The 26,827-nt window shown below is 41.6% G+C and overlaps 1 protein-coding gene across 2 annotated transcripts in view; it reads left to right on the forward strand.

The window, feature by feature from the left end:
• Positions 1-6,191: 6,191 nt before the first annotated feature.
• Positions 6,192-26,827, forward strand: part of ATP6AP1 (ATPase H+ transporting accessory protein 1) — a 53,788-nt gene continuing 33,152 nt past the window's right edge. The window contains exons 1-5 of one of the 2 annotated variants that reach the window (NM_001252611.2): positions 6,192-6,325; positions 12,786-12,912; positions 13,018-13,086; positions 20,773-20,966; positions 22,162-22,205. In NM_001252611.2, coding sequence (NP_001239540.2) covers positions 6,222-6,325; positions 12,786-12,912; positions 13,018-13,086; positions 20,773-20,966; positions 22,162-22,205 — 538 coding nt within the window. In that variant the 5' untranslated portion in view covers positions 6,192-6,221. The remainder of the gene's footprint in view (positions 6,326-12,785; positions 12,913-13,017; positions 13,087-20,772; positions 20,967-22,161; positions 22,206-26,827) is intronic. The other variant, XM_040701279.2, reaches the window with a different exon arrangement.

Below are 26,827 nucleotides of genomic sequence, written 5' to 3' on the forward strand. Positions count from 1 at the left end.
AAGCACAGTAACACTACATGATAGAACAAATTCTCAGCTATAAAATACTGTTTTTCAACATAGTCACCACTATTAGCTATGCATTTTCACCAGTGATGAACAACTGCCTGCATGCCACACTCGTAAAAAAAATCTGCTGTCATCACTGCTGAAATGCACCACCCACTGCCTCACTGTTGGTCTCCATCAATGTTCAGCAAGTGTTGAAGATTATCAGTGGATGCTGTTTTCTTCCACATGTAGGAATTCAGTCATACACCTTTGCTTCATGTGCCATTTGTCAGACTGCTCCTCTGCTGCCATCTGTTGTATGTAACAGCATATTGGTGGGAAGGCTCCATCTACTGCCTTACCACCACCATCTGCCTCTGATGTTGTTGGCCAACATAATAAAATAGGAGGCATTACTTCTGGAATAACCCTTATAGTCTTCTTTGACTGCTACTTTCGTCATCTTACATGTGGCTTTTATATTGTTACTGAATTTTTTAAAAAAGATTTTTAGCATTACTTGTCCATAGCATTTGTAATTGTATTATGCTTTGAAAAGGCATTAATTTGAAACTTTTCTATAATAGTTACTGTGTTGGTTCACTTGTTCATATAGATTACAAAAGGTGCTGGACAGGTAGGAAGGATATAAGTTCTCTGCATCAGACAGTGGAAAAGACTGAAGATTCCAACTCAGGTGATCAGAGTCAGATCAGAGACATTCTATTTCTAGGAGGCATTTTCTGGGAAATCTGCCGAGGCTCATTTACCTTCAATTGTCATTGCATTTCATCAGGAGAAGAAAACTGTTCAGATAAAGGGTCAGATCTGCCAGTTTCTATTGGAACTGAGTAAATACTTTAAAAGCACAGCTGATCATCATTTCTTGAATTTCAGAGTTACACAAAAGATGATTTTGGAATCTATTTGTGTAATAGCCCCTGCTTTGGAGCCTAGATTTTTCCTGGATAATGAGAAGAAATTATTGTAAAACATCAGTGCCTCTTCAAAGATAACAGACTAATATGAAATTCTGACCTCCTTTCACTTTGGGGATGTGGCTTATGAAACTATCTTAAATTCTACCTTAAAGGTTGAGTCCACGAGGACTTCAGAAATGCTTGTGAGAAATACTGGCTTTGCCTCAGGTCTTTTCCACCCATAGATACTAAAAGGAAAGGGGTTTGGCCCATATGGTTGGCATTTCTCATTCTGAGCTAGCAGAGAGACCTGGACAGTTAACACCTGAAGTTTACTTTGCAGGACTCTGTTGTGAGCAGGACTTTTCAAGAAAGAAGGAAAATTTGCCTTCTCACTACCTACCAGAACCATTTCCAGAAGAAGAAGTTCCAGCCTTCCTCCCACATGCAGAAGTGGATAATATGTTACTTTGGCAAAGAACAGGCATTTTTCCTACCCACTCCCAAGAGGAAACTTTTCCATGCCTTTTCCATGATGTAAATTTCCCTATTTCTTTCCCAAAGGAAGAGGAACTCAAAGTAATCACTCTTTCCACCTCCTTGACCCCAAAAGATCTCCCAATTCCCAATTAAAAAAGCATTAATTCCCTTCTTGTTTACAATCACATTATAATACACTGATAAAACGGTATTATAGACAAAATATGTGAGGGCAGTAAAGCAACTGCTAGCCAATATTTGGCATATAATATTATTTCTTACTGAAAATGTATTTTATAATGGTAACATATATATATATATATATATATATATAACATATATATATACCGTGTTAGCTCCCAAACCTATGGCTGCAGAATCATTAGTATATAAAATGACTGGCATTTATTTTTATCACTGCTTTGTAGCTTATCTTTTAGCTTACCTTGCACTGTAAATTGTCCTTGTTACAAGAGTGATCCCTTTTAGTATGATTTACAGTCCTAACTTCACCGTCATCCCACAGAGATCTGGCATTCACACTTTATATTCAGCAGTTCTTACATCAGGAATGTTGAATTATGAAGTTGAGAGAATTAGGTTTTTTTCTACAGAAAAGCTTTCAGGAACTCTTGAAAGGGGTCCAGAGGAGGGCCACTAAGATGATCAGAGGGCTGGAGCACCTCTCCTGTGAAGAAAGGTTGAGGGAACTTGGCTTATTTAGCTTGGAGAAGAGAAGGCTCCAGGGAGACCTCATTGCGGCCTTCCAGTACTGGAAAGGAGAGTATAAGCAAGAGGGGAACGACTGTTTACGAGGGTGGATAGTGATAGGACAAGGGGGAATGGTTTTAAACTGAGACAGGGGAGGTTTAGGTTAGATATTAGGTGGAAGTTTTTCACAGAGGGTGGTGACGCACTGGAACAGGTTGCCCAAGGAGGTTGTGGATGCCCCATCCCTGGAGGCATTCAAGGCTGGATGTGGCTCTGGGCAGCCTGGTCTGGTGGTTGGCGACCCTGCACATAGCAGGGGGGTTGAAACTTGATGATCACTGTGGTCCTTTTCAACCCAGGCCATTCTATGATTCTATGATAATTCATTCTGTTCTTCCCATTTCTTCGCGTTATTTTTGAGTTCCCTGTTTCAGCTCTGACAGGATGAGAAATATGTGGGATATCTGATATGAATACAGTTGTAAAAGAAAGCATGCATAAATTCAGAAGAATGGGTATGAGTAGAAGACAAACACAAGGTATGTCAATATTACAGCTTTTTTTAATAAAATTATTTCAATTGAGATACATAGTGATGGAATTATTTTTTTCTTTATTGCAGTTTTATAGTGATTTCACAGCATTTTGTGTTTCAAGATTTTGGATTTGTGCTAGATTAAAAAAAACATCTTCATGTTCAAGCAGTTTTAAACCTGAAGTCAAGAACACCTGTGGGCTTTCAAGGAGAAACGTGTATAGAATATGCATGAGTAAATCGAGTGCGCTTTTGTGTATACTGAAAGATATCAGTCTATATACTGTACTTAGGTTCCTGCTCACGGATAAAAGAACTTCTCAATTAATTCAGAGAAAGGAATCTTTTGAAAAATCTCTCTTTGCAGTAGCTAAATTTCTTTTTTTATCATTTGGTAAGAAATTTTTATTTTTAGAAGTGAAGAAAAAAAAAAAAAGGAGCAAATATATGCAGAAGTATTCAAGAGCCAAATTTTCTGGGGGAGGCAGATGAAGATCCAAGTCAATGGGTTCTTCTTGTTCCTTTTTTTAGAACTTTCTTCACTTCAGTCATTCCCAGACTGTGGTTTGCGGAGAGTTATTAAAAAGGAAAATTCAGTTTGTTTTCAGTTGGAAGTTTGATCATAAGTGATGTGGTAATCTTAGAGAAAACAATCTGTTTTTGTTTCAAAAAAAAAATTAAGATTGTTTCTGTAAGTCAGAATATGGAGAGTATATCCACCAGCTGTGCTTCATTTCACTTGTGTGGGATCTGGGTAGAGTGTGCAAATCCCCTCTGAAAGATGCTACTCAAACCAAGGGATGATCAATTCTTAAGATGTTATCAGCCAAAAAACAAAGACGCTATGCCTTTATTTTACCATTCTCTCCGTTTTATCAGCTTCTCTTTGGTCTCCATCAGTCTACTTTACCTCAACCATTTCAGGAACAAGAAGCCAGGAATCTCTTGACTTGGGCTCTTTGTTCATGCTGTCGGCATTTGAGTGTGGACTTGCAAAATAAGTTTCATATGCCAACAGTGGAGTTTTGAAATGGTGCAAGTGCTGTGTGGAGGCAGTGGTTGGACTCAGTGATCCTTGTGGGTCCCTTCCAACTCAGGATATTCTGTCATTCTGTACTTTTTCAGCCCTGTGAAAATGCAGCAGTTGCATTTAAAAAAAAAAAAAAAGTATGGAATCTTCAAATACTAATGAATCATTTGCTCCCATGGTAAGGTTCCTGTCAGGATATAATACATTATCTGTCTGTGTATTTGTTAGCCTTGAATTCCATACATTCAGGTCAGACTGTTAAAGTCTTATTCAGATATGAAGGTCCCGGCAGCGTTGGTCATGTTTATCAACTGTATCAGGAATGGAGGAGAGCCACCAGAGCCTACTTTTCATTGGCTGTTTGAAAAGTAGTGAAATAGGCTGCTTTACTTCTCTGCTTCACAAAACATGGATCGCTGCACTGTGAGAGCTGCAGAATGAATGGAGTCAACCTCAGAAGGCATGGATTAGTGGGATGAAAACAAGGGTAGGAGCAGTACTATGCTATTTCTCTAGACTTGTACAGATCTAGTTTGCTCTGCAGAATAGAAAGATTCTGTGACTCCTTTAGTACTCTGTAGGCAACCACATTGTGCACTCTTGGTTTATACAATGCTGACGCTCAATTCATCTTGATTTTGATATGAAGATTAAAGGGAAGAAGCGGACAGGAAGAGTTACAGCTCATGACTTTGTGGGCAGGAGGTGCATGCAGAACTTGTCAGTGCTGTTCTGGACAGTTACGTGAGAAAGCAGGTATCTCATATTCTGAAAGAGACCATGGATAAGTCAACCACCTCTACAAATACAAAGAATTTTGCTTATGTTGACTGAATGAATCCAATCTATACTAAATTCTCTCGAGGGCGCTCCAATTCTACATCTATCCTCTGTAATCTGATTGTCCTTACGTGTATGCTCCCTCAGACACGCAGTGAAAAGGGAGATGAACGAGTTACAAAATATCTCTGAGGAGGGGAAAGTGCAATAAAAGGGTTAACTTTGGTGTTATGATAAGGTACGTAGAGAAGATCGGCTTCATTACTTTCCTCATTAATATTATTTTTGTAACTGAAATCTGATTTGAGATTTAAATTGAACAAATTGTCTCATATTAGACAACAGTGCTGGAATAATACACTGTGAATTAAGGCAAATGGACTTGATGAGTCAAGCTATGTGTGCTCTGATTCAGAACTGCATGTCTTCAGCTGGTGTTTACATCCTCCCTTACAATTTTCATTGTGCTTCCTTATTTCTCCCCTGTTCTAACTTGTTTTAGCACAGCTAACCGTTCCTTTTGTGTAACATCCTTACAGTTTTGCTGTGGTTGGGATGAGGCACCCACGTGCTCACCATGTGCTGCATGACTCCTGCTGCCTCACGCTGTCAGGTGATGGCAGAGACAGCTCAGCACCGACAGGGATGAAGGAGGGCTGCAGAGGGACCCAGTTCCCAGCAGCAAAAGTACCTCTAGGACAATTTTCTTCACGCATGAAACTTGTGAAATAGCCAAGCCAAGTTCTGCAGTGAGCATAATTTGCTCCTGACTTTTGAAATTTGGTATTTTTGGGACAGTATCACTCCATGCAGAAGGTAGCTGAACAGTCCCATGTTTTAAGTGGATACACTCAAGAGTTCCAAGGGCTGCAGCGCCTCCATTACAGGAACAGGCTGAGAGAGCTGGGGCTCTTTAGTGTGGGGAAGAGAAGGCTCCAAGCAGACCTTATAGCAGCCTTCCAGTACCTGAAGGGGGCCTACAAGAAAGCTGGGGAGGGACTTTTTGTAAGGGCATGTAGTGACAGCGTGAGGGGAAATGGTTTTAAACTGGAAGAGGGTAGATTTAGACTAGATATTAGGAAGAAATTCTTTACTGTGAGAGTGGTGAGACACTGGAACAGGTTGCCCGGTGAAGCCGTGGATGCCCCCTCCCTGGAAGCATTCAAGGCCAGGCTGGATGGGGCTCAGAGAAACCTGGTCTAGAGGGAGGTGTCCCTGCCTATAGCAGGGGGTTGGAACCAGGTGATCTTAAAGGCCATTTCCAACCCAAACCATTCTTATGATTCAGTTTTCTCACTCTCTCTTCCTTTGCTGGAACCGCAGCAGAGAGATCTGCTGCAGATTTCAAACCTGTCAACACCCGAATGTGTGACACCAGCTCTCAGCACATGCGAAGGAGCTGAGGGACACCGTAACATACAGCAGGGGGAGAAGTGCTGCCGAATACATTCGCTGCAGCACAGAAAACTTTTCTACAAACTCCACTGTGAAGTTGAGCAGAGCTGTTATCAAGGAGTTAGAAGACAAGGCGACGGGGATTTGGACTTCACGAGTCTGCCGTGAAGCCGTGGGGTGTCAGAGCACGAGAGGGCCCAGCGCGCACAGCGCGGCCCACCACAGCCGCGACACCCTCGCGCCGGGGCAGCCCGCGCGCAGCAGACGCCCGCCGCGTGACGGGCGGCCCCGAGCCGCCTCCGAGCAGGAAGTGGTGCGTGCCGGTGCCGCCGCGCGCCCTGCCTCCCCCGGGCCGGCCAGTTCCGCCGGGCGCGGCAGCATGGCTGGGCTCGGGCCCGCCGCGCTGCTGCTGCTGCTGGGCGCGCTGCTGCTGCCCGGCCTGCCCGCGGAGCACGTCCCCGCGCTGCTGTGGTCCACGGGCAGGTAGGAGAGCGAGCGGAGGGAGCCTGCCGCTCTGCGTGCTGAGGCCGTGGGGGAAGTGTTTCTGCGTGACCGCCTGTGGGAGAGAACCGCTGGCAGCGAACTGACCCGAGGAATCAATTTGCCTCCGGGCACGCTACCTAACGGGATAGTTCGCCCGTTTTTATTTGTGGTGTTGGTGTTCTGATCCGGGCGGTAGGACCCATATTACTCAGATCTGTAGTGGCTGGGCTTTATTCACCCCAAGGCAGCCCCGAGCGCGCTGCTGCAGCTCTGCTGGCTTAAAGGCGTACCGTGGGGCGGCCTCGTGGAGGAGCTGGCCAGGAGCTGCGGGCCGGGCTCACTCCTCCGGCTCCTCCGCCCTGGTTCTCTTCAGCGTTGTTCTCCTTCTTTCCTTCTTTCTTCTTCTTTCTCTTTCTTTATTTTTTTATTTTTAATTTTAAATGCAGTTCCTTATTTTAATAGGAAGTACTTCTCTGTGCGTAGTTTCACTTGTTAGGAATAACTGGGCGTTCTTCTCATTTGCAAACCCTCCAGTGGAGAGCTCCTGCCCTCTGCACAACGTCTGTTGTACCCGGTTCTGCAGCTGGCCTTCTCACAGCTGGGTTCTTACTCATTTCTCTAATACGCACAGTCATTTGGCACACTCCAGCCAGGGGTTCAACCCTATGTACACTTCGGATTTACCCCTCTGTAAAGCAAGAAGGGAATCCATCAATGGTTTATTGCTGATAGCGCCCTTTCGGCTGATCGGGCCGCACTCGCTGCCCTTCAGGAGGCTGTGAGCTGATGAAGTGTATAAGCACAGTGATCTATCGAAGTGACACCAGGCTGGCGGGATGAATGCTGCTGTCATTTATCTCAGCGCACGTCTCATAACTTTGGGCAAGATTACTGAAATTAAGGCCTCAGAGCTAAGTCCTTGTGTGTTTCTGTGGTTTTGTTGCTGCTGTTGTTTTTTGGTTCTTAATGCAGTAGTTTTAAGACAGCAAAAGGAGATGGAGAAATCTTATGACCATTGGCAGTTATGCTGTTCAAGTTCTTCGGGGAATTCTTTTCCATGTATAGTGCCATACAGACAAGCATGGTACTCATTTCTTCATGCTGAGAGACACTGATAAATATTGGTAGGAGGTGCTTGTTGGGTTTCTTTCATATGTATCCTGGGCGTTGTATTCTTTTCGCAACGGTAACGCGTACCAACTTTGATATATGTCTGCCCATCTCTTTAAAAGTTTCCAGAGTGTTCCTCTGGCCCCAGGCAGCCACAGCACACAAGAACCTGAAAAAGTTACCATTTCAATGGGTTTGGTTAGGTAACTGACCCATTCCATAGCCCACACCCCCAAAAGAAGTAGATATTTCAACATTAAGGTCTTTTGTATTCAAAATACTTCATCTGTTCACCTTGATATAACTCAGTAATGCAAGCTACCTCTGTATTTAAAAACAAAGTAAGTATTGGAGAGAGTTGTTCTTAGGATAAAAGTGATCTTGAGAGTCTGAGAAAAGACCAGCACTGCCTTTAGCCTAGTTTATATAAATAATACCCATGTTGTCAATATAAGCAGTGTTCCAGAGAGGTCATGCAACAAACTTGCCACCAAGATGCAATTAGCAACTTGCTCTACTGCGGATTGCTCAGGTCTATACCAATATAGAGCAAGCAAATCAGGATGGTGGACTGTTTAAACCAGTTTTGTGTTTCCATCAATAGAAGAATAGAAGCGTTCTTCCTCCCATGACCTTTGTGTTTTTGAAAGGGGAAGTTTTTGTGAGGGAAAAAATCGTTCTTGTGAAATCCTCTGAAGCTACAGGAAAGGAGATTTATGTTAGTTTATAAAATAAAGAAACAGCAACAGGAACTTTTGTTTGCATCGTGGTACTTTGTGGCGATGTGAGGTTTTCAGTAGGTATTCTACAGCCCTCTGCAATGCAGGAGCTGCTGTTGAGAGTTTCAGGAGGGGTGACTGAAGAAGTACAGTAATTATCAGTGGATTTCTATTCACTTTATGAAAAAATCCCTCCAATTTAAAACTTCAGTTTCATTCACTGCCAGACAGGAGTTGAAATGCACCCATCTGTTCCATCACCGTCTCTTAGGTTAACTGTCAGGATACCATGCTGAATCCTTGAGGGATAATGCAGTGTTTGTAAAGTGGTATCTCTGAAGAGCTGCATTAGAATGTGACTTTTAAAATCTCTCGTGTGTTATTGTACTGTGATCATGCTATTCAAGGTTAATATTAGATAACAGATGCAGAGGTTTATTATTTTTTTTGTACCAAACAGCAATCTTCCCCCGTTGGCTCAGAAAGATGAAGGGAATAAGACAGTCGGTCACAGTGCCCTGCTTTTCACAAAGGGATACCAAATTATCAGCGGGCATTTTCCAACATAACTTTGCCCTGGGAAAATTAGCGTTATCTTAAATCAGACTTCAAGCTGAAGCCGTTGATGTTGCTGCTTCCCAGAGCAGGAGGGATGGGGGGAGGTTCCTCTCACATGTGATTCAGAACGGAAACACGATTTAGCCGTTTTGAAACAACATTCAAAAGAATTTCTTTCTCTCCACAGATTAGACAGAGCCTGAGGAAATAAACTCATTAAAAAGTAGCTTCTGTGATTGCCCTTCATGTGTCTCTTTTTAGACTGTTTTTTGCTTGTAGTCCCTGAGAATTTATTACTACCTTCATTTATGCTACGCTGTGAGTCTCTTTCTGGTAAATCCAGATTACAAGTGATTTTGAGAAAGTGTTAGTGCCAAATGGGACATATGCCACGTTTCCTAAAGCTGCAAGGAATTTACTGAAAAATCTTGCTGGGAGGAGGTGTAGCTTAGAAAGGAGGTGGTGAAAACAGAAAATTGTTTTAGCTGTAAGTTCTCTGGAATTCTGTGCTGATGCTCTGAGCCTATGTGTTTGCTTGAGGAGCCCTTTGCATTTTTTGGTCCCGTAGTCTCCAGTTGTCATTGTACTGGTGCTGCTAGGAATGGTGATGTGAGCTTTTTGTGTAGAAGATCATTTCCAGACTTTTATTAATAAGCTTACTGACTTCTGCTGTGCAGGGGAAAACGTTATTTCTTACGTGATAATCTAATGTGGTTATAGTGACTACAAGAGACAGCGGACAGAAATAACTTGTAGGCGGGAGTTCAGAATGCAGCTGCAGAGTAAGTCCGTGCTGGTGACAACAGGCCTGAGCGAGGAAGCCCTGCTTGTTTACCATCTGTCCTCTCGAAGGTCCAGATAGAAGAATTCTTGAAATCTTTGCTCCCCCTTCTGCCTAGGAGGAAGACAGATCAGAAAACGTACCCCAGCGTTGTAGTAGTCTCTGTGCTTAGACTTCTTGTCCACCCAGGCAGTTAAGAGCAAGAAGGAAGCAAAAAACTCCCAAGCGTAGCTACCTCCTTTCTTCACTACCTTGCCTGGCTACAGAGTGCAGCTGAGCGTTGAGCTTCTGCATTTCTAGCCCAAGGAGAGCATGAGCATTAGCAGAGGTGCCCATGGCTGAGACACGGCTGTGCTGCAGGAGGCAGGGCCTGCAGGGCCTGCAGACGGCTGTGCTGCTCTGGGCGTCACATTTTGTGTGAGCCATCAATAAATAGCAGCAATCGATACGTGTGCTGGCCTACTGCCTACCTCATCCTCTGCCGTCCCTCACTTGGACGCTGCTGGAGGTGAAGAGTTCAAAGGAATAGTTGGGTTCATTGCAGGCAGTAATGCACACCCTCAGCGTATCCACCACATGGGCACATATCTCCATTTCATTCTGCACTTATCGGTAAACAGCCAGCAAAACACATCTGACATTTCCCATCTGACCTGTGGTGAGAGTTCTGTTGCACCACGGTACGGGCTCATTAGGTTAGGCACACTGTGCAGCACCTGGCAGGCTAGTGAAGGGAAACAAAATATGTGTATGATACAGGAAATAGGAGGATTAGGCAAACACTGTATTGTAGAATTATTAGCCAGCTGATGGAGATTTATTTTTCTAATGTTGCCTCTGGAGCTATTAAAGTTGATGTCTGAAAGCTAGAAGGTTTCACAAAAGGTGTTTTTCCAGGTTAGATAGCTAGCAAGGCTGCTCCAAGGACCAAGGAAGCCTTAGAAGCAAAGAATGTTTTAAAACAGGATCATTAAATTTCAGAGGGTTTTAAGACAGAAGCCTTTGCCATTGTGCTGCTGCAAATGATTTGGTTTTGTTTCATGTTCTCTTTGTTACTTTTTTTACTTAATTGCAAATCCAGAAGGTTCTCAAAATCTTCAAGTTTTTCTAATGCTAGACATGTAAAAGATGTTATCAGTTATCTGATTTGCAAAAATAAATATAACAAGATATTCACTATAATTTCCCTTCATACAAACAGTTCTTTAACCTTTCCCAATTGAATCTATCTTCTTTTCCTTCAGTATTAGTAGTATTTTGGTGTGGCCACGCACTCCTTAATGTCACTCTAAAACATCACTCAGTTACTGAATTCAGGACCTTCAAGAGTTTTTCTTTTTTCTTCACATACTTTATTCTTAAAGTTTGTATTTAAATCTCTGACATCCTGGAGTCAGCTTTCTTGAAAAGTTAACATGTGATTATTGCAATTTCTAAGCTCATGGTCTTCAGAAATACAAATTAATGTGGATTGCCAAGCACAAATGAACATAGAAATGAAGGAGCTGAGGAAAACTAAGAAAACATTGAATCATAATTTCTGTTGAATAAGAAGAAATTTCCTTCCTGCGTGGCAAGGTTTACATCTAAAGCTGAAGAACGGTCAGGCAGGAGGCATTCTAGAATGCAGTTTGAACATCTACAGCACCTTGTCTTGGAAAAGTCCACCAGAAATAGCGTGGGCTCTAGTACTTTCCCAAACCTGAAGGGAGTTAGGTATCTACTGCTGTACAATTACATCTTTTTTATCTGTGCTGTGGGTACAGTTGGAGCCTTTTGATTCCCTCTCTGCAGTCTTCGTTAGAATTATCTGCAAGCCTTGAAATACGATATGGGTTTTCCCTGAGAAATGACACAGAACGCCCCTCTATGTCCATTGCCCCTACTCTGCCTCCATCTCAGGATGAAAGCAGAAGACGTGATGGAAACAAAGATTGTTTTCATTCATAAATTAACGGAAAAGGTCATTTCTGAGTTGCTTTTGGGTTAGAAAATACCATCAGCATGTCAAATTCACTAAGTTGTGACCGTTGTAATAGCTGATGCTGTATTCTGTTCTTTGCAAATAGCTCCATTCAGAGGGACCAAAGTACCCGATTTTCAGGCCTTAGCAAATGAAGTGTGCTTGCGGAAGAGGGGAGCTAAAGCTTCTCAGTCTGAGTTTTCTGCAGCACAACAATACTGCCTTGGTCAAGTCACTCAGGACAAAATTTTTCATATTAAATTTTATCCCTGTACACCCAGATTGCATTCTGCTGATATCCCAGTCAGGTACTGAAAGAATATCGCCAGCTCCAGTTCGGCCCATAACTGTGGTTGGTTTTTTTGTTTTGGCTTTTTTTTGTAATAAAACTAAGTGGCTGGGTTATTTCTCTGTCCAGTCCTCCTAAAGACGGGTTAGCAAAAGAGTTGTAAGCTTTTCTCAGTATCATTTGCCATTCTGTTCACAAGAGCCCCTGCTTCTGGGAGGGTGTTTTATTCTGGGCTGCCTCTGAATCCAGCTCCTTCTGGATTCAGAGGCAGCCCAGAGGCAGCTGGACGTTAGGAAATAACTACTTCTCTGAAAGGGTGGTCAGGCACTGGAATGGGCTGCCCAGGGAGGTGGTGGAGTCACCAACCTTGGAGGTGTTCAAGGAACCTTTGGATGTTGTGTTGAGGGACATGGTTTAGTGAGAACCATTGGTGATGGGTAAATGGTTGGACTGGATGATTCTGTGGGTCTTTTCCGACCTCGGTGATTCTATGATTCTATGAAGGGATGGTTGTTTCACCATGAAAGCCTTAGGAGAGAGGCATATTTTGAATGATAATCATTAACTTAACAGGAAGTTTTCGAAAAAAATGTTATTTTGTGATAACTTCTGGTCTGGCCTGACTTCTGTTGCTCTCTAGCCGTCAAGGTGACTGATGGCACTGGAAATAATACTGGGAGTTGGGACACCCCTTGGGACCATTCCCTTGAGGGTTTCAACATATTCTTCATTCTATTTGATAGCTAACTTTTTGGAAGATGTAGGCGTGATGTTGTATGCAAACAAGGAAAGTTAGTAATTGTAGAGAATAACTGTATCTCGTCTGGACAAATTTTATTCCCACTGTAATCCAGTTAACAGGATAGGGTTGTAAATGGACAAGTTCTTTTCCTCTTGAGTGGAGTAAAAGTAAACTGAACTGTAAACCTGGTCTTAATCCAAAGGTGATGATATCATGAACTAGTTCTGTACATTTGAAGAAAGAAGCTGTGTCATCACTGGCAGCAAATTTAATGTTTAAAACATTATTTTCTTCACAGATCCCAGTGGAATCCAGACCCTGCTTTGCATGAAGGACACATTGTCTCAGCACAGGAGCTGGCTGTACTTCTGCAACCGGTTCTTACTCCAAATCCCAGCAACCTTGTTTTGTTCCTTCAAGAGAGGGTATGTAACAGTAATTCCTTTTCCTTTAGCATTGCCAAGCGTAAGTCTGTATGTGAATGAGATAATATGGCTCCTTCTCACCAATCTGCTCTCTTTGTTTTTCAGCTTAGCATAGACGATTTCACGTACTACAGTGAATCCTATGGTAACAAGAACCCATTTCAAAATGTTCAGGCAAGCATTTCTCTCTTTTACTTCCTTATATGCATGTTTTTTTAATTAAAAACTATGTAAGAAGGATGCAAACAGACAATAACTGGCAATATTAAACTGAACTGCAGCAGTTTGCCAATTTATTTATTGAGATTATTTCAGTTTGAGCATATGGGCTAAAGAAAAACAACAGAGAATGGAGAAATGTCTTTTGAGGATATTTTATTTCAAAAAACAGGTTTTCAGAATTATCTTAACTGAAAATATTGTTTCTAAGCATGTTGCAATTTGGAATAATAAAAAACTATGTCTAGACATAGACATAATTCCCAGACTGACACCCCAAAATAGTGTTTTGAAGCCACACAGAGAAAAGAAGTGAAGAATCAAGTATGTACTCCAGATTTTCAAAGCTGAATGCTTATTTTATTTTCATGCGAAGTGAAGCTGATTTATCTCACCCAGACAGCTAATTTATTCCTAGAATCATAGAATATACTGAGCTAGAAGGAACCAATAAGGATCGTCAAGTCCAGCTCCTGGCTCCACACGGGACCACACAAAAAGATGCGTGAGAGCATTGTCCAAATGCTTCTTGAACTCTGGAGAGCTCAGTGCCATGACCACTTCTCTGGGAAGAAGCTTCTCCAGTGCCTGAGCACCCTCTTGGTGAAGCACTTTCTATTGATTGCTAGCTTGAACTTCCCATGTCTCAGCTCCATGTCATTCCCTGTTTGAATAGTGTGAATATATGCCTAGATACTGGATTGCTTTAATATTTGTGCTACTTCAGTAATCCAAAATAAACTCCAGGCACAGAATCTGAGTTGGTCATGAGCTTAAACTTCTGTTCCCAGTGAAGAGGTTTATAGATTTTTTGCTCAGTATCTCTGGTTGTACTTGCTTGACAGTTTATTGAATTGTAATTGGAAAAGGGAAGTGTTCACACCTGAAAATCATTAAGGCATTCCTGTGGGCAGTGCAGGAGGAACAGAGCTATTAGTAATATAACTAATTTCAGAGCACATGAGGTGTTAATTCGTAGGCACCGCACAGCAAGCTGTATGTATAATCAAATACATAAATATTCACATATTACCTTTCTCTGTACTTTGTAGGAACCTCACATCTTCATTGTATCTCTAGTACTAACTTTCATCTCTTTGCCATATGACAGCATTTTAACAATGATGCTGGAACAAAAACAACTATTCAGTGTATGTACATGGCTTTTTTGAGGCATGAGTGGAAGTAATATTTATCTGTAGCGTAAGGATTAGTGACCTCAACCTCAGGCAGACGTATTGGTACTTTTCTGGAATGCTGTATTTTCTCTGGGTTCCAAATCTGTGCACAATGGTGTCTGAACCAGATTTTGTTTGTGTTTACATAGTTGTAAAGCTGTTTTGATTTTATTGTTAAGAAGCTGTGTGTACATGACTGCTGCAAGTCCCTAATGATGTGGTGGTCTACATCCACTGATCACGTTTAAGTAAATCTTTGGTCTGTATCTGGCAGAAGAAAGTTTTGAATTCATGTTCTCAACAATCTGAACTAATGTCAGTTTGCTTGCTTTCAGACCTTGGCTCTTGTTTCTTTTCTGTCTTGGAGTAGATAAATCTTTCCAGTTACAGCTTCTTTGAAACTGGGAAATTTCTTTCAACAAATTGGTAACCTTAACTCCAGCACTTCCTACATTTGTTCTGGATAGGGCAGTCTTAACACCTATCTAGCATAGCTTTGTGAGGGTGAGTTGATCTTAGAAAAAAGAAAATGGGGATGTATGAATGAAGTATTTGCTTTTCATTTACATGCCCATATGGGTAATTTTGACAATATCTGTGTATCTGTGTGCATCCTCATGTAGCTTTTTAGGTCTAGAAGAGATCTTCATAATCATAGAAAGGTTTCGGTTGGAAGGGACCTTAAAGATCATCTAATCATCCAGTTCCATCCTGAGTGCAACAAAGACTACAAAAATATGCTCAGTAGCTATCGCATTGGTTGTGCTGTAATTGAGTTACCTTGGGAAAGAAATCCCTTTTTAATCATGCTATAAAAGACTGTACAGTAATATTCACAGAACACTGGACAAAGAAAAGGTCAGATCTGGATTTTCTCACTGGGGAAATTAGAATCTTTCATGTTGCATAATCTGAAAGTTTTATACCTTCACAATCTAAGCTATACAAGTGATTCATTAAACTATTATAGATGTTCTGCACCACTCCAGCATCTTCTTTTTAGACTTCAGTGATTCAAATTTATTCACAAACTTAAACCAGAGATCTCATTTTGAGAGTGTATGTGCCTGTAGCAGCACGTGTAGTACAGAAAGAATGTAATATTTGTAAGAGTTACAGACATGTAAGCCACATTTGCAGATATTAGATTTGTTCAGCTACATTAACGGCTGTTTTGAACTTTCAGAATCAGTGGTTTTGTATGCAATAAAAGAATTCTATTTCCAGTTAATGGAGAAAGGAATCTTGTAGATAGATCATTTATCTTAAATATTCAATAACTTTTTAATTAAATAATAAAATACAAAGATTAGCATTTCAGGATTTTTTTGTGTGTTAAGTAGGTACCTATTCTACAGACTGTTTTTCTTTAATATTAACATCAGCTTTCCCCAGGCAATAACTGCACTTCTTAGAACTGCAGCGTACAGTAGCGAACTCCAATTAGTTGCCAGCTGAGTGGCTGCATAATTATTATTGTAAGTCATTGCCTACTGTGGATCTGGATCTCCATCATATCATCATTCAGTAGTCATTTTTCTAGACTGTGGAGTACTATTCAGTCACATTCAGCACAGAGGCCCTACTGTAGTTTTGATTGTCTTTGTTGCCGTTCCATTTACCTCTTTTAGTTTTATGGGTTTGTTCATTTGGGGGGCTTTTTTTTGTTGACAAGGGAACATGCAGAACTGCACATGCATTAAGATATAAGTGCATCATAATTTATTCAGTCTCATGATGATTTGTTCTGTATCATTCCCTAGTATTTTCCATAAAAACCTGCTAGTATTTTGTTTTGATCACTATCAGACACTGATCTGACACTAAGTTTCCTGTGTGAAGGATGACACTCAGTTCTTAGTTCTCACACCTACCTTCAGAAAAGCCTGAACAGCAAGGTAGTAAACAAGTCATGGCGCTTCTTGCAGTATTTCGCTCATGAGAGATCCTTGATCGGACATTACAGAAGGCAAATTAGCCTGAGCAATTTATCCATAGATACATTAAAGATTCTCTTGTCAGTGTAGGAATTTGTGTTATCAGTCATCAGGTCAATAGGAGATTTTTATTTTCCTTTTCCCTTCCCAGCTAGTATGTGGTTATACCTTTTTGTTTAGACGTTTTGCAAAATGCAGTGCCGGGTGTTTCTCCATAGTCTTCTTCATTCTCTGTCCTCTTCTGGAAGTTTGGTATTTTGAACACTCCTGGTACTTGAAATGCCAGAATGCCTAAAGCAACATACTGGTATTTTAAGAACAAGCGTGCAGTGGTCAAATGTCAAGATGCATGCGATCAAAATGTCTGTCTGATACTAATGAGGAGATATCCAGCTGTGTGTGCTCTTCGAATGAAAAATGGTTGAATACAAATGGCTGGAAGCTGAGACAGATGGCACTGCAGGATTGGTTAGAAGCAGAGGCTCAGTTTGGACATTACTCAGTAATTATTCATTTTATCTCTTATTCTATAATAAATGAGTAAACCGCTTAGTATATATCCTTGGTATAACTGGCTGCTGCCATTCTGGCTGCTGCTAAGCAGTGGGGGATTCAAATATTAAAAAAAATAATAATAATAAAAAAATGAAGAAATAATTGACTATTGGACTGTTGCTCAGGATTTTAGCCGTAAATTCATATATGCAAAACAAACTAAAAGGGAATATATCATCCTTTCCTTCTAGGAGGTGCTAAGCACCCTGCTCAAAGACTTGTAAATGAGATCAGTGTTTTCTGGTCTATTTTAGTTTCTTTGGTTATTTTTCTATTGGTATGGCAAATCAGACAATACTACATAATCCTCCTGTATGAGCATCTGCAGAAATGTGGAAATAACTAACCTTTACTTAGGAAGGAGAATGTGAGAGCATTTAGAAAGGAACTGAGGAGGCCAGAAAAGTGGTAGGCAGTCAGAGAACAGACAAAAAGAAATAAGAGTAGGAGGAGAAAAGTGTTAGCAACACCACAACACTTCTATCACTAAGTGGGAGAAAGAGAGTCTCTAACAACTCAGATATTTGAATGTTGGATCGAGTGACAGACTTGATCTAAGAGTTAAATATAAAAAATGTGAAAGCAAAGTTAACAAGTTGTAAACTAGAACTCAGGAAAGAAACCTTCTAATCTTCATATGAAATTTTGTGTACATCAATTTTGATCCTTTTCAACTCTCTCATTTATGTTTTTACCCAGAATTTTCCAAGTGTTTTTTATTATTCAGAAAAATCTTTGGGAAGGTGTTTTTCAGCTATGCAGGCTTCAAATTTATAGAACGAGAATGTTTAAAACTCGTTTAACTCAAGTGTTTTCATCAGAACCTCAACTATGAGAATTGTAAGTAAGAGATACCCTGGTGCTTCATTATCTGAGCTGGCTCAGCCTAGCCTTATGATTTGTGTTTTGAATAGAAAGACGGAAAGCACACAATATATGAAGTTGGTGTGTGCCTCCATACTAAGAATAGAATAGTTCAGTTCAGTTGGGAGGGACCTTCAAAAGTCCATCTGCCTGACTTCTTCAGGGCCAGTCAGGAGTTAAAGTGAGGGTATTGTCCATATATCCCTTTAACACTCACAGGCATGGGGCATCATCTGCCACTATAGGAAGTCTGTTCCAGTTTCTAACGTGAGGAAATTTTTCATACTGTCATGTCTGAATTTCCCCTGATGCATCTTTGTTCTGTTCCCATGCATCCCTCCTATCATTAGATCCCAGGAGCAGAGCTTGGCACTGGCCTCTCCAGTTCCCTTCCTTAGGGAGCTGCAGAGACCAATGAGGTTGCCTCTTGGCCTCCTCTTCTCCAGTCTAGACAGCCCAGGTGTCCTCATCCTCTCTTCTCAGTGGGCATGCCTTCCAGCCCTGTCACCAACTTTGTTGCACACCTATAGGTAATTTCAAGGACCTTAATATCTTTCCTAGATTGTGCAGCCCAGAACTGCACACAGTATTTAAGGTGAAGTAACACCAACACTAAATATAGTGGGAGAATAATATCCTTGGACCAGCTGGATATGCTGTTTAATGCTTCCCAAAATGTGTTTTGCCCTTTTGGCTATTGGGCACACTGCAGGCTCTTTCTGAATCTGCTGGCATCAGCACCCGTAGATCCCTTCCTGCTGAGTCCTTCTCTGTTCCAGGTGCAGAATCTGTGGTCCACACCGTCAGTAAAAATACTGAACAGAACTGGTCCTGGAATTGAGACCTGGGGTACACCATTAGTGACCAACTGCCAGCCCATTCACTACAACACTTTGAGCTCTACCACTGGGACAGTTCATCACCAGCATAGTGTAAACCTGCTTATCTCATAGTTGGACAATAGGCAGAAGAATGCCATGAAGGATAGTATCAAAGGCTTTCCTAAAATCTAGAAGTATTGTGTCCACGACCTTTCCTTTGTCACCAGACAGATAGCCTTACTATAGAGGGCAGGACTTTCCTTTCCTGAACCCATGCTGACTATGCCTGGTAAGAGCTTTTTTTCTGTAGTTGCCTTTCTTTAACCCCCAGGATAATTTTCTCCGTAACTTTTCCAGGCACTGAGATTAGATTAACAGGTCTTTGGCTTCCAGGTCTTCTCTCATGCTCTTTCTGTAGATGGGTATGGCATTGGTGTTGACTAGCTTCCAGTCAGTGAGGACCTCACCAAACTCCTACAACCTTTGGTAAACTGAGAGGGATTCAATTATATGATCTGCTAATTCCTTCATGACTCTATGATGAGTGAGTCCTGTCGGGCCCCATGGACTTGTAAACATTGAACTGTTACAACTGATCCTTTACAAAGTCATTTCTTCCCAAGTCACAGTGTTCCAACTCTGAGGTCTGGGCAGCCCAAGATTTGTTGTTACTGTTAAATACTGAAGCAATAAAAGGCATTAAATGCCTCCTCATTTTTCTTCTAGTTCTTAGGTAACCGTCTGCTCCAAGAATCTGTCCAGTGTTTTCGTTTGACCTCCAATTTCTGCTGGGATACTTGAAAAAGCCTTATTTGTCTGCCTCCACAGTGGCAGCGTCAACTGAAGCTGAGCTTTGGTTTTTCTTGTTTTCCCCCTGCAAATGCAACCTGTAGCTCTGTACTCTCTCTGTGAAGCTAGACCTTACTGTCAGAGGTCATACATTTTCTTTTTCTGCCCTAGTTCAAAGAATCATAGAAATATAGAATGGCCTAGGTTGAAAAGGACCTCAAAGATCATCTATTTTCAGCCCCCTGTCTGTGGACATGGTTGTCAATCACGAGACCAGGCTGCCCAGAGCCATATCCATCCTGGCCTTGAATGCCTCCAGGGATGGGGCATCCACAGCCTCCTTGGGCAACCTGTTCCAGTGCATCACCACCTTCTGTGTGAAAAACTTCCTCCTAATCTCTAACCTAAACCTCCCCTGTCTTAGTTTAAAACCGTTCCCCCTTGTCCTATCACCTTCCACCCTCGTAAACAGCCATTCCCCTCTTACTTATACTCTCCTTTCAAGTACTGGAAGGCCGCAATGAGGTCTCCCTGGAGCCTTCTCTTCTCCAAGCTAAACAAGCCCAATTCCCTCAACCTTTCCTCATAGGAGAGGTGCTCCAGCCCTCTGATCGTTTTAGTCGCCCTCCTCTGGATCTGTTACAAGTGCTCTGCATCTTTCTTGTGCTAGGGAACCCGGGCCAGGATGCTCAAAGTAGTTCCAGGCAGAGTTCTTTGTTTAGCTAAGCCAGTCTTCTGCTCCGCTTTTTTGACTTGTGATACAATGGGGTTACATGCTCGTGGGCTTTTAAGAGGTGATTCTTGAAAAGCAGCCAGCTGTCCTGGACCCATAAACCCTCTCAAGCAGATCCCCAGAGCACAATGTGGACTAGCTCCTTGGATGCTTAATGTTTGTTCTCTTAGAGTTCATGGTGACAACTCTTGTGTAGATCCTAAAATATGCAGATTCATTTAATTAGTACTTATAAATTAGACATCATCTGTACTGCATGCTATACCGCTAGCATGTACACAAAGGAAGGTAATTTGTTAAGGGAAGTATGACTCCCTACTAACCAGAGCTGATGGAATGTGAAGCTTCCAATGTTGATGCTTTTCACCTACGATGCCATTTAGTTCCTGTCTGATGGTCCTCCGATGCCTCATCTTTTTGCCTCATACTCTCCAGTACACCCTCTACCTTCTTCCTCAGCTTGAGAACTTCTACACCAGCTGCCTCTCCTTTTCCATTACACCCATGGAAGGCACAGTAAGATTTTGAGGTCACATTATGTCTTAAGCTTGCTCTAAAACAGTGCAGGACTAAGAGGGATGGAGATGTCAGTTCACTGCACCTTTCCAGGAGCAGCCTGCAGCCAGCATCAGGCTGATGGGAGCTCACTTTTATTGTTTGCCACACAATTTTCTCACCTTTAATATTAAATGAAGGATAGAGAAAAGAAATGGTTTGTGTTTAATATTAACTAATTAAATAAACTGTCCATAAATTTGTTACAGGAAATTCTTCAGTCTTCTCCTTCATCTTTAGTTTTGCCTGCTGTTGACTGCAAAGCTACCAGGAATCTCTTGAACTTTCTTCAGGCATCAGGAGATTGGAATTTGAAAAACTTGACAAATCTTGATCTCTCTCAGCTGGAAGTGAATACATCTAAACCAAACTTATTTGTCATTCAGCTACAACCACTTACCAGGTAGGACCTTGTCACAAACACACTGACACAAATGTATGCAAGCTTTTTATAGCTTTTTGAAAATATATGTTGTGTTCAGGAAATTTAAAAATCCAAAGAGTAGTTTACAGAGTTAACAAAGTTATTTTTCTAGCAAGAGTGAATTCAGTGTTTTTTAATGTCCTCTGATGAGCTTACCGGGTATAATAACTGAATTACATTGAGAAAGTCAGTCAGGCATTACTGTTTTGTCTGCTTCATTATATGAGAACAAAGGGACAACTAATAAACTAAATGGCAGCACTCTTTAAGCAGAAAAGCTGAATTATTTTATGCAACATGTGATTAACCTGCTGAATTAATTGCTAGAAGACATTCCAGGGGTGAAAGAACTGACAGGAAAAATAAGCAAATAAACATCCAAACATCCTAGAATTGAATATGAATAATGAGACTAGTTTTCATCAATCTTAAAGGAATAGGAAGGCTATAACGCTTCCTGTTTGCTGACCTGTAACAACTGCTGCCTAATGGAGGCAGTCTGTCCTTTCAGGTGAGTGCTAGTGCCTGGCTGTTACCTGTAAGGGCTTTTACACCACTGTGAGTTGTCTGGTATAGAGTGCTCCTGGCCACTGGGTGTGGGTCATGGAGCTGATCTAGATTGTCAGCTATTTGTATCATGTCAAACTGAAAGCTGTGAAATCATACTGAGGACAACAGTATCAATGTATATCTAGGAAGTATAAGGCGTGGGTACAGTGAGCCCAGCATCTGTGCTCAGCTTATCCTGCACTTTCCTCCTCCTAGACTGTTTCTTGGGCATTTGTACATGTCACTGCATAGTGCATGCATGAGTGGGTCCTAAGAGAACGCAATTAAAAATTGCACAAATAAAGACAGGATACCCATTAAAAAGAGCTCGTACAAATTTCAGACAATGCAAGGAAAGCTGAGGAGAGAATGGTCAAAAGAATGTCAGTATTCTGGCTTCTTTGCAGCTAAGTTTGAGGTTTTGGAGGAATCAGCTAAAGGTGTGGTCCTTATATGAACTGCTTTGCAGAAGGAGAAGTTTGTAAGGAGGAGATGAGAAAATGATAAAAAAATTTTGTAGTCTGCTGGAAGTGACATACTGATAAGTATGTACCTGTATACATTTCTGATGCACATTGTTGTCTAGAAAAAAACTTTTAATTATCTTTCTCCCACTTCTTTGTAGTGGTTTAAATGAGATTTCCACCCTGGAAGCAATTGCTGAAAATGGTAAGCAATATAGCCAGGACATAACAAACATTTCACCACTTAAGCCTGTTTTTGCTTGAACAGATTGTATTTCCTGTTTTTTCCAGATTTTGTTGTAATACTGTTTAAAGATTTTCTGTCATCTACCTACCTATAAGCAGCCAATTATCATCCTGTTGAAGTACTCAGTAACTAATTCAAAATCCACTGAAATGGATACATCTCTGTGCCCTGAAATGTGGTGATGATTCACCTCTGCCATAGCCATTCCAAATCCCTGCCATGGGCAGGGCATCTCCCACCGGATCAGGCTGCCCAGGGCTCCATCCAACCTAGCACTGAACACCTCCAGGGATGAGACATGCTCAGCTTCTCTGGACAACTTATTTCTGTGCATCACCAGCCTCTGAGTAAAGAATGTCTTCAGAATATCCTAAATCTACCCTCTTTCAGTTTAAACCATTAGTGTTCAGTTCTTACTTCTTGGCTCCAAAAGCTTGGGCTTAATGTTGGCCTTGGCTAAACATTACCTTCTTTTTTATGGGACATTTTTTTCATCAGCTGTACAAGCACAGGAGCAGGCCTCCCCAACCCTGTTTCAGGCTGCTTTTGTTTTGGAACAGCAAAGTTAATGGGAGACCTTTGGAATGACAGAGGAACAGGCTATACCAGCTTTGTGGTTATTGTCAACTACCTGCTATCAGAAAAAAGGTGTGTGGATTGTGGAAGATGTGCTGCTTCATATGGCCAAGTGCAAAATCTTTACGCTGTGTTCAGAGTTGCGGTTATGCTCTAGAAAGGTGATAATGTGGGCTAAATACTCACATTCTGGCACATCTGCCAAATCAGCCACTGAACACATTGCAGAGTAGAACCTGTAGATATCATCAGCAGGAAATTTTAATTCACATGCAAGTTGCTGTGCTGCAGTTCCTTAAAGTCATCCTGCTGAAGTCTATGCAGTGGAAAGGACAGACTTGGGAGGGTCATTACAAAGCTGCCAGAGAAGGGTCCCAATTCATGTAGTCAGGCAGGTGTGGCTGTCCAAGCACTTGCTGCAGCATGGCCATAGCTATTTGCAGAATACTGTTGCCAGGACATCTGTCAAGGTCAGTCCAACCGCAGCCTAACCGTAGTACCCTAACTCTAACAACCCTCCGCTAAATCATATGTCTGAGCACCACATCCAAACAGCTCTTGAACACATCCAGGGACGGTGACTCAACCACCTTCTTGGGGAGCCTATTCCAGTGCTTAACCACCCTTTCTGTAAAGAAGTGTTTCCTAATGTCCAACCTAAACTTGCCTTGGTGCAACTTGAGGCCATTTCCCCTTGTCTTGTCACTTGTCACCAGTGAGGAGAGACCTACCCCACTCTCACTGTAATGTGACAAGAGAATTGTTAACTAGTACAATACTGCTTGTAATTTTTGAACAGTATTAACTGTAAACCCATAGTAAACGAGGGCAGATCTGTATTGTGCTGCCTAGAAGTTCACAAAGACTTGTGTTTGTCACATCAACTTAATTCATTTCTGCTGTAGAGGGTTTTAAAATCTGCTATAATAAGACGTCAGAGAAATCTCTCCTGCTGTTTTACTCACTGCAGAGAGCAATCTCTGTCAGACAGAGCAAATGGGCTCAGATTCTGCACAAAGGAAATGTGTGGTTCTGAGTACTCTAGAAGCTGGAGTAAGAAGGAGTTTCAGCACATTATTAAAATGAGACTCATTACAAAATCCAGATTGGAATACAGAATTCAAACTTGCTTAAAGTTCTGCATATTCAGGATTATTTCCAATCTCTCCCTTCATACATGCATAGATAGGCAGATATTGGGTAATTTCTATAAAACAGTTGCTGGAAATACTATTTCTTTCTCTTTTTTTTTTTATAGTCACAAGGTTTTTAGAGAATGAATCCTCCTTTCTCAGCCTTAACCCAACCAGAATGTGCATTTCTTCTTAGCTCTTTTTTTTTTTTTTTCTGTGTGCGTGTGTGTGTGTGCTGCTTTTCTTTCTTTCATTTACATGAAGTAGTGTTTGAGATTTTTACTCAGGTTTTGCCAGTTCTCTTAAATGTTTCTGCTCAGGAGAAGGTTGCACTATGCCTTATCAGTCTTACCTGTTGTGTACCTCAGAATTAATGTCAGAGCTGCCTGTGACTCTGTGTAAGATGAGGCTCTTTAATTCTTTCTGTGTGTATTCTTCCTTCTGCTCTAATTCTCAGTTTATCCCTTTTTCCACTCTTTCTCCTCTCCTGTTCCCCTCCACCCCCATCTTGCTCTATTCCTTTCTTTCCCTCTTATCCACAGTGTATGTTCTTTATTTCTTTTTCCTTTTCTTCTTCCAGAACATTGCTTCTCAGTTCCTCTATTCTTTCCATCCATGTGTAAAAGCATGCAACGAGAGTAAAGTAGATTAGAAATTAATAACAGCACTAATCCTACAGTCTCTGGTGAAATTCAGGGGACATGTCTTCAATGAGATGGAAAGGTTTAATCCTTCCACCAGAGCATAGCATGCAATTAAGCTAACTGCAGAGGGTTATCCTGGACAAACTGTGTCACATTCACAGACCTACAGTGTTTCTTTGATTCATACTGACTAAAATATCTGCAGTAGTGCCACTCTAAAATCCCTCTAACATTAATATCGTCATCTGGAGATGCCTCTTTTTTCACTACTAATGTTCCCATGTGGGCAAACAATTTCAGTACTTCAAGATGGAAGGGAGAAATCTTGACCATTTTCCTGGGAGATCTACAGATACTTCATTAGCAAGGTGTCTGGCTTGGGAGAGTCTTGATCATGTAAAAACAAAGATCTATATCGAGTTCACTGTGAATGAATGAAGAAATTTCCTCTAGAATCTTCCCAAAGGCTAAAGTTGTAGACTTTAGCAGTAACTATAGTTACATGTAGCTCCTTAGTGAAGCAAAATGTAAATAGTGTGTTATTTCATAAGGCAATCAGTTGTTTTAATGGAAGAAAAAAATCTGTGCATTTTTCAGTGCAGTATTTTTCTTCCTGTAAGGCTGAGGCTGCTGAGAATTTCTGGTGAACTACCCTCAGTGCATGTAGATTTGCATGCTAATCTACATTATGTAATTCCTTGGACACCTACACCCAGTATAATTTTACTAGTAGTGTATAGGCACTTGATTTTCTGACCTAGTCTGCTTCTTATTTAATAGTAGATGTTTTTAATGATAATTTTTTAGAGGGAAACTTTACACAGCTGTGATTCTTGACTGACAAGAGGAAATCGTCTTGCAACCAAGCTGTTATGCAACCTTACATATAAAGTAATACTTACATTTCAACAGAAGCTAGGCATTTTACTCGGCCAGGAAGCCATACTCACAACTCAGAGGGTTGTGATCACTGGCATGATTTCCAGTTAGAGGCTTGTAGCTGGGGATGTTCCCCAGGGGTTAGTACTGGGTCCTGTCTTTTTCAATTTCTTCATTGATGACCTGAATGAAGGGAGAGATGCACCCTTAGAAGGTTTACTGGTGACACAAAGCCGAGATGAGTGGTTAAGACACCAGAAGGCTATGCTACCAGTGAGACTTGAACAGGCTGGAGAGTTGGGTTGAGAGGAGCCTGATGAGGTTCAACATGGGCAAGTGTAGAGTCCTGCACCTGGGGAGGAATAACCACCATGCATCAGTACAGTTTACGGGCTGACCTACTAGTGTAGCTCAGCAGAATATGCCTGAGTGTCCTGGGGGACAACAGGTTTTCCGTGAGTCAGCAGCGTGCCCTTATGGCCAATAGGGCCAGTGGTATCCTGGAGTGCATGAAAAAAAGCACAGCCAGCAGGTCAGTGGAGGTGATCCTCCCCCTCTTCTCTGTCTTGATCAGGACACATCTGGAGTACCGTGTCCAGTTCTGGGCTCCTTGGTTCAAGAAAGAAAGGAAACTACTAGAGTGAGTCCAGCGGAGGTCTACAAAGATGATGTTGAGCCTGGAGCATCTTACGTATGAGAAAAAGCTGAGTGACTTGTGACGTGGTGCTGTTCAGCTTAAAAAAGAGAAGGCTGGGAGAGGACCTTGTCAACACTTAGAAATATCTGATGAGTGAGACTCAAGTGCATGGGGCCAGCAGTGGTGCTCAGCGACAGGACAAGACAAAGGGCACAAACTGAAATACAGGGAATTCCATCTGAGCATGAGAAAAACTTCTTCACTTAGAGGCTGATAGAGCACTGGAACAAGATGTCCAGGGAAATTGTGGAGTCTGTTTCTCTGAAGATACTCTAAACCTACCTGGATGCTTTTCTGTGTGACCAACTCTAGGGAACCTCCTTTAGTGGCTTGTTGGACTAGATCTCCAGAAAGCTCTTCCACACCCTGCAATTATGGGATTCTGTGAGTCTATGTAATTCTGCAAGTTAAAGAGGTTAAAAAGGGTAATAATATAAGCTCCACTTCCAGTACATGAAAATAAAATATAATTTCTGTAAAGTGTAACCTTGTAATCTGAGAAACCTGCTTGTACAGGCTGTGTAATAGCCATTCACTAGAATATTACATGGACAAGTAGTGAAATGGCACAGAAACAGTCTGTGTCAGTCTGCTGGCTTATTTCTTTCTGAGTCCTAATGACAATTGTGATACCAGTTCTTGAATCACAAC

This window comes from Gallus gallus, chromosome 1 (assembly GCF_016699485.2).
Source record: "Gallus gallus isolate bGalGal1 chromosome 1, bGalGal1.mat.broiler.GRCg7b, whole genome shotgun sequence".
NCBI classification, from domain to species: Eukaryota; Metazoa; Chordata; class Aves; order Galliformes; family Phasianidae; genus Gallus; species Gallus gallus.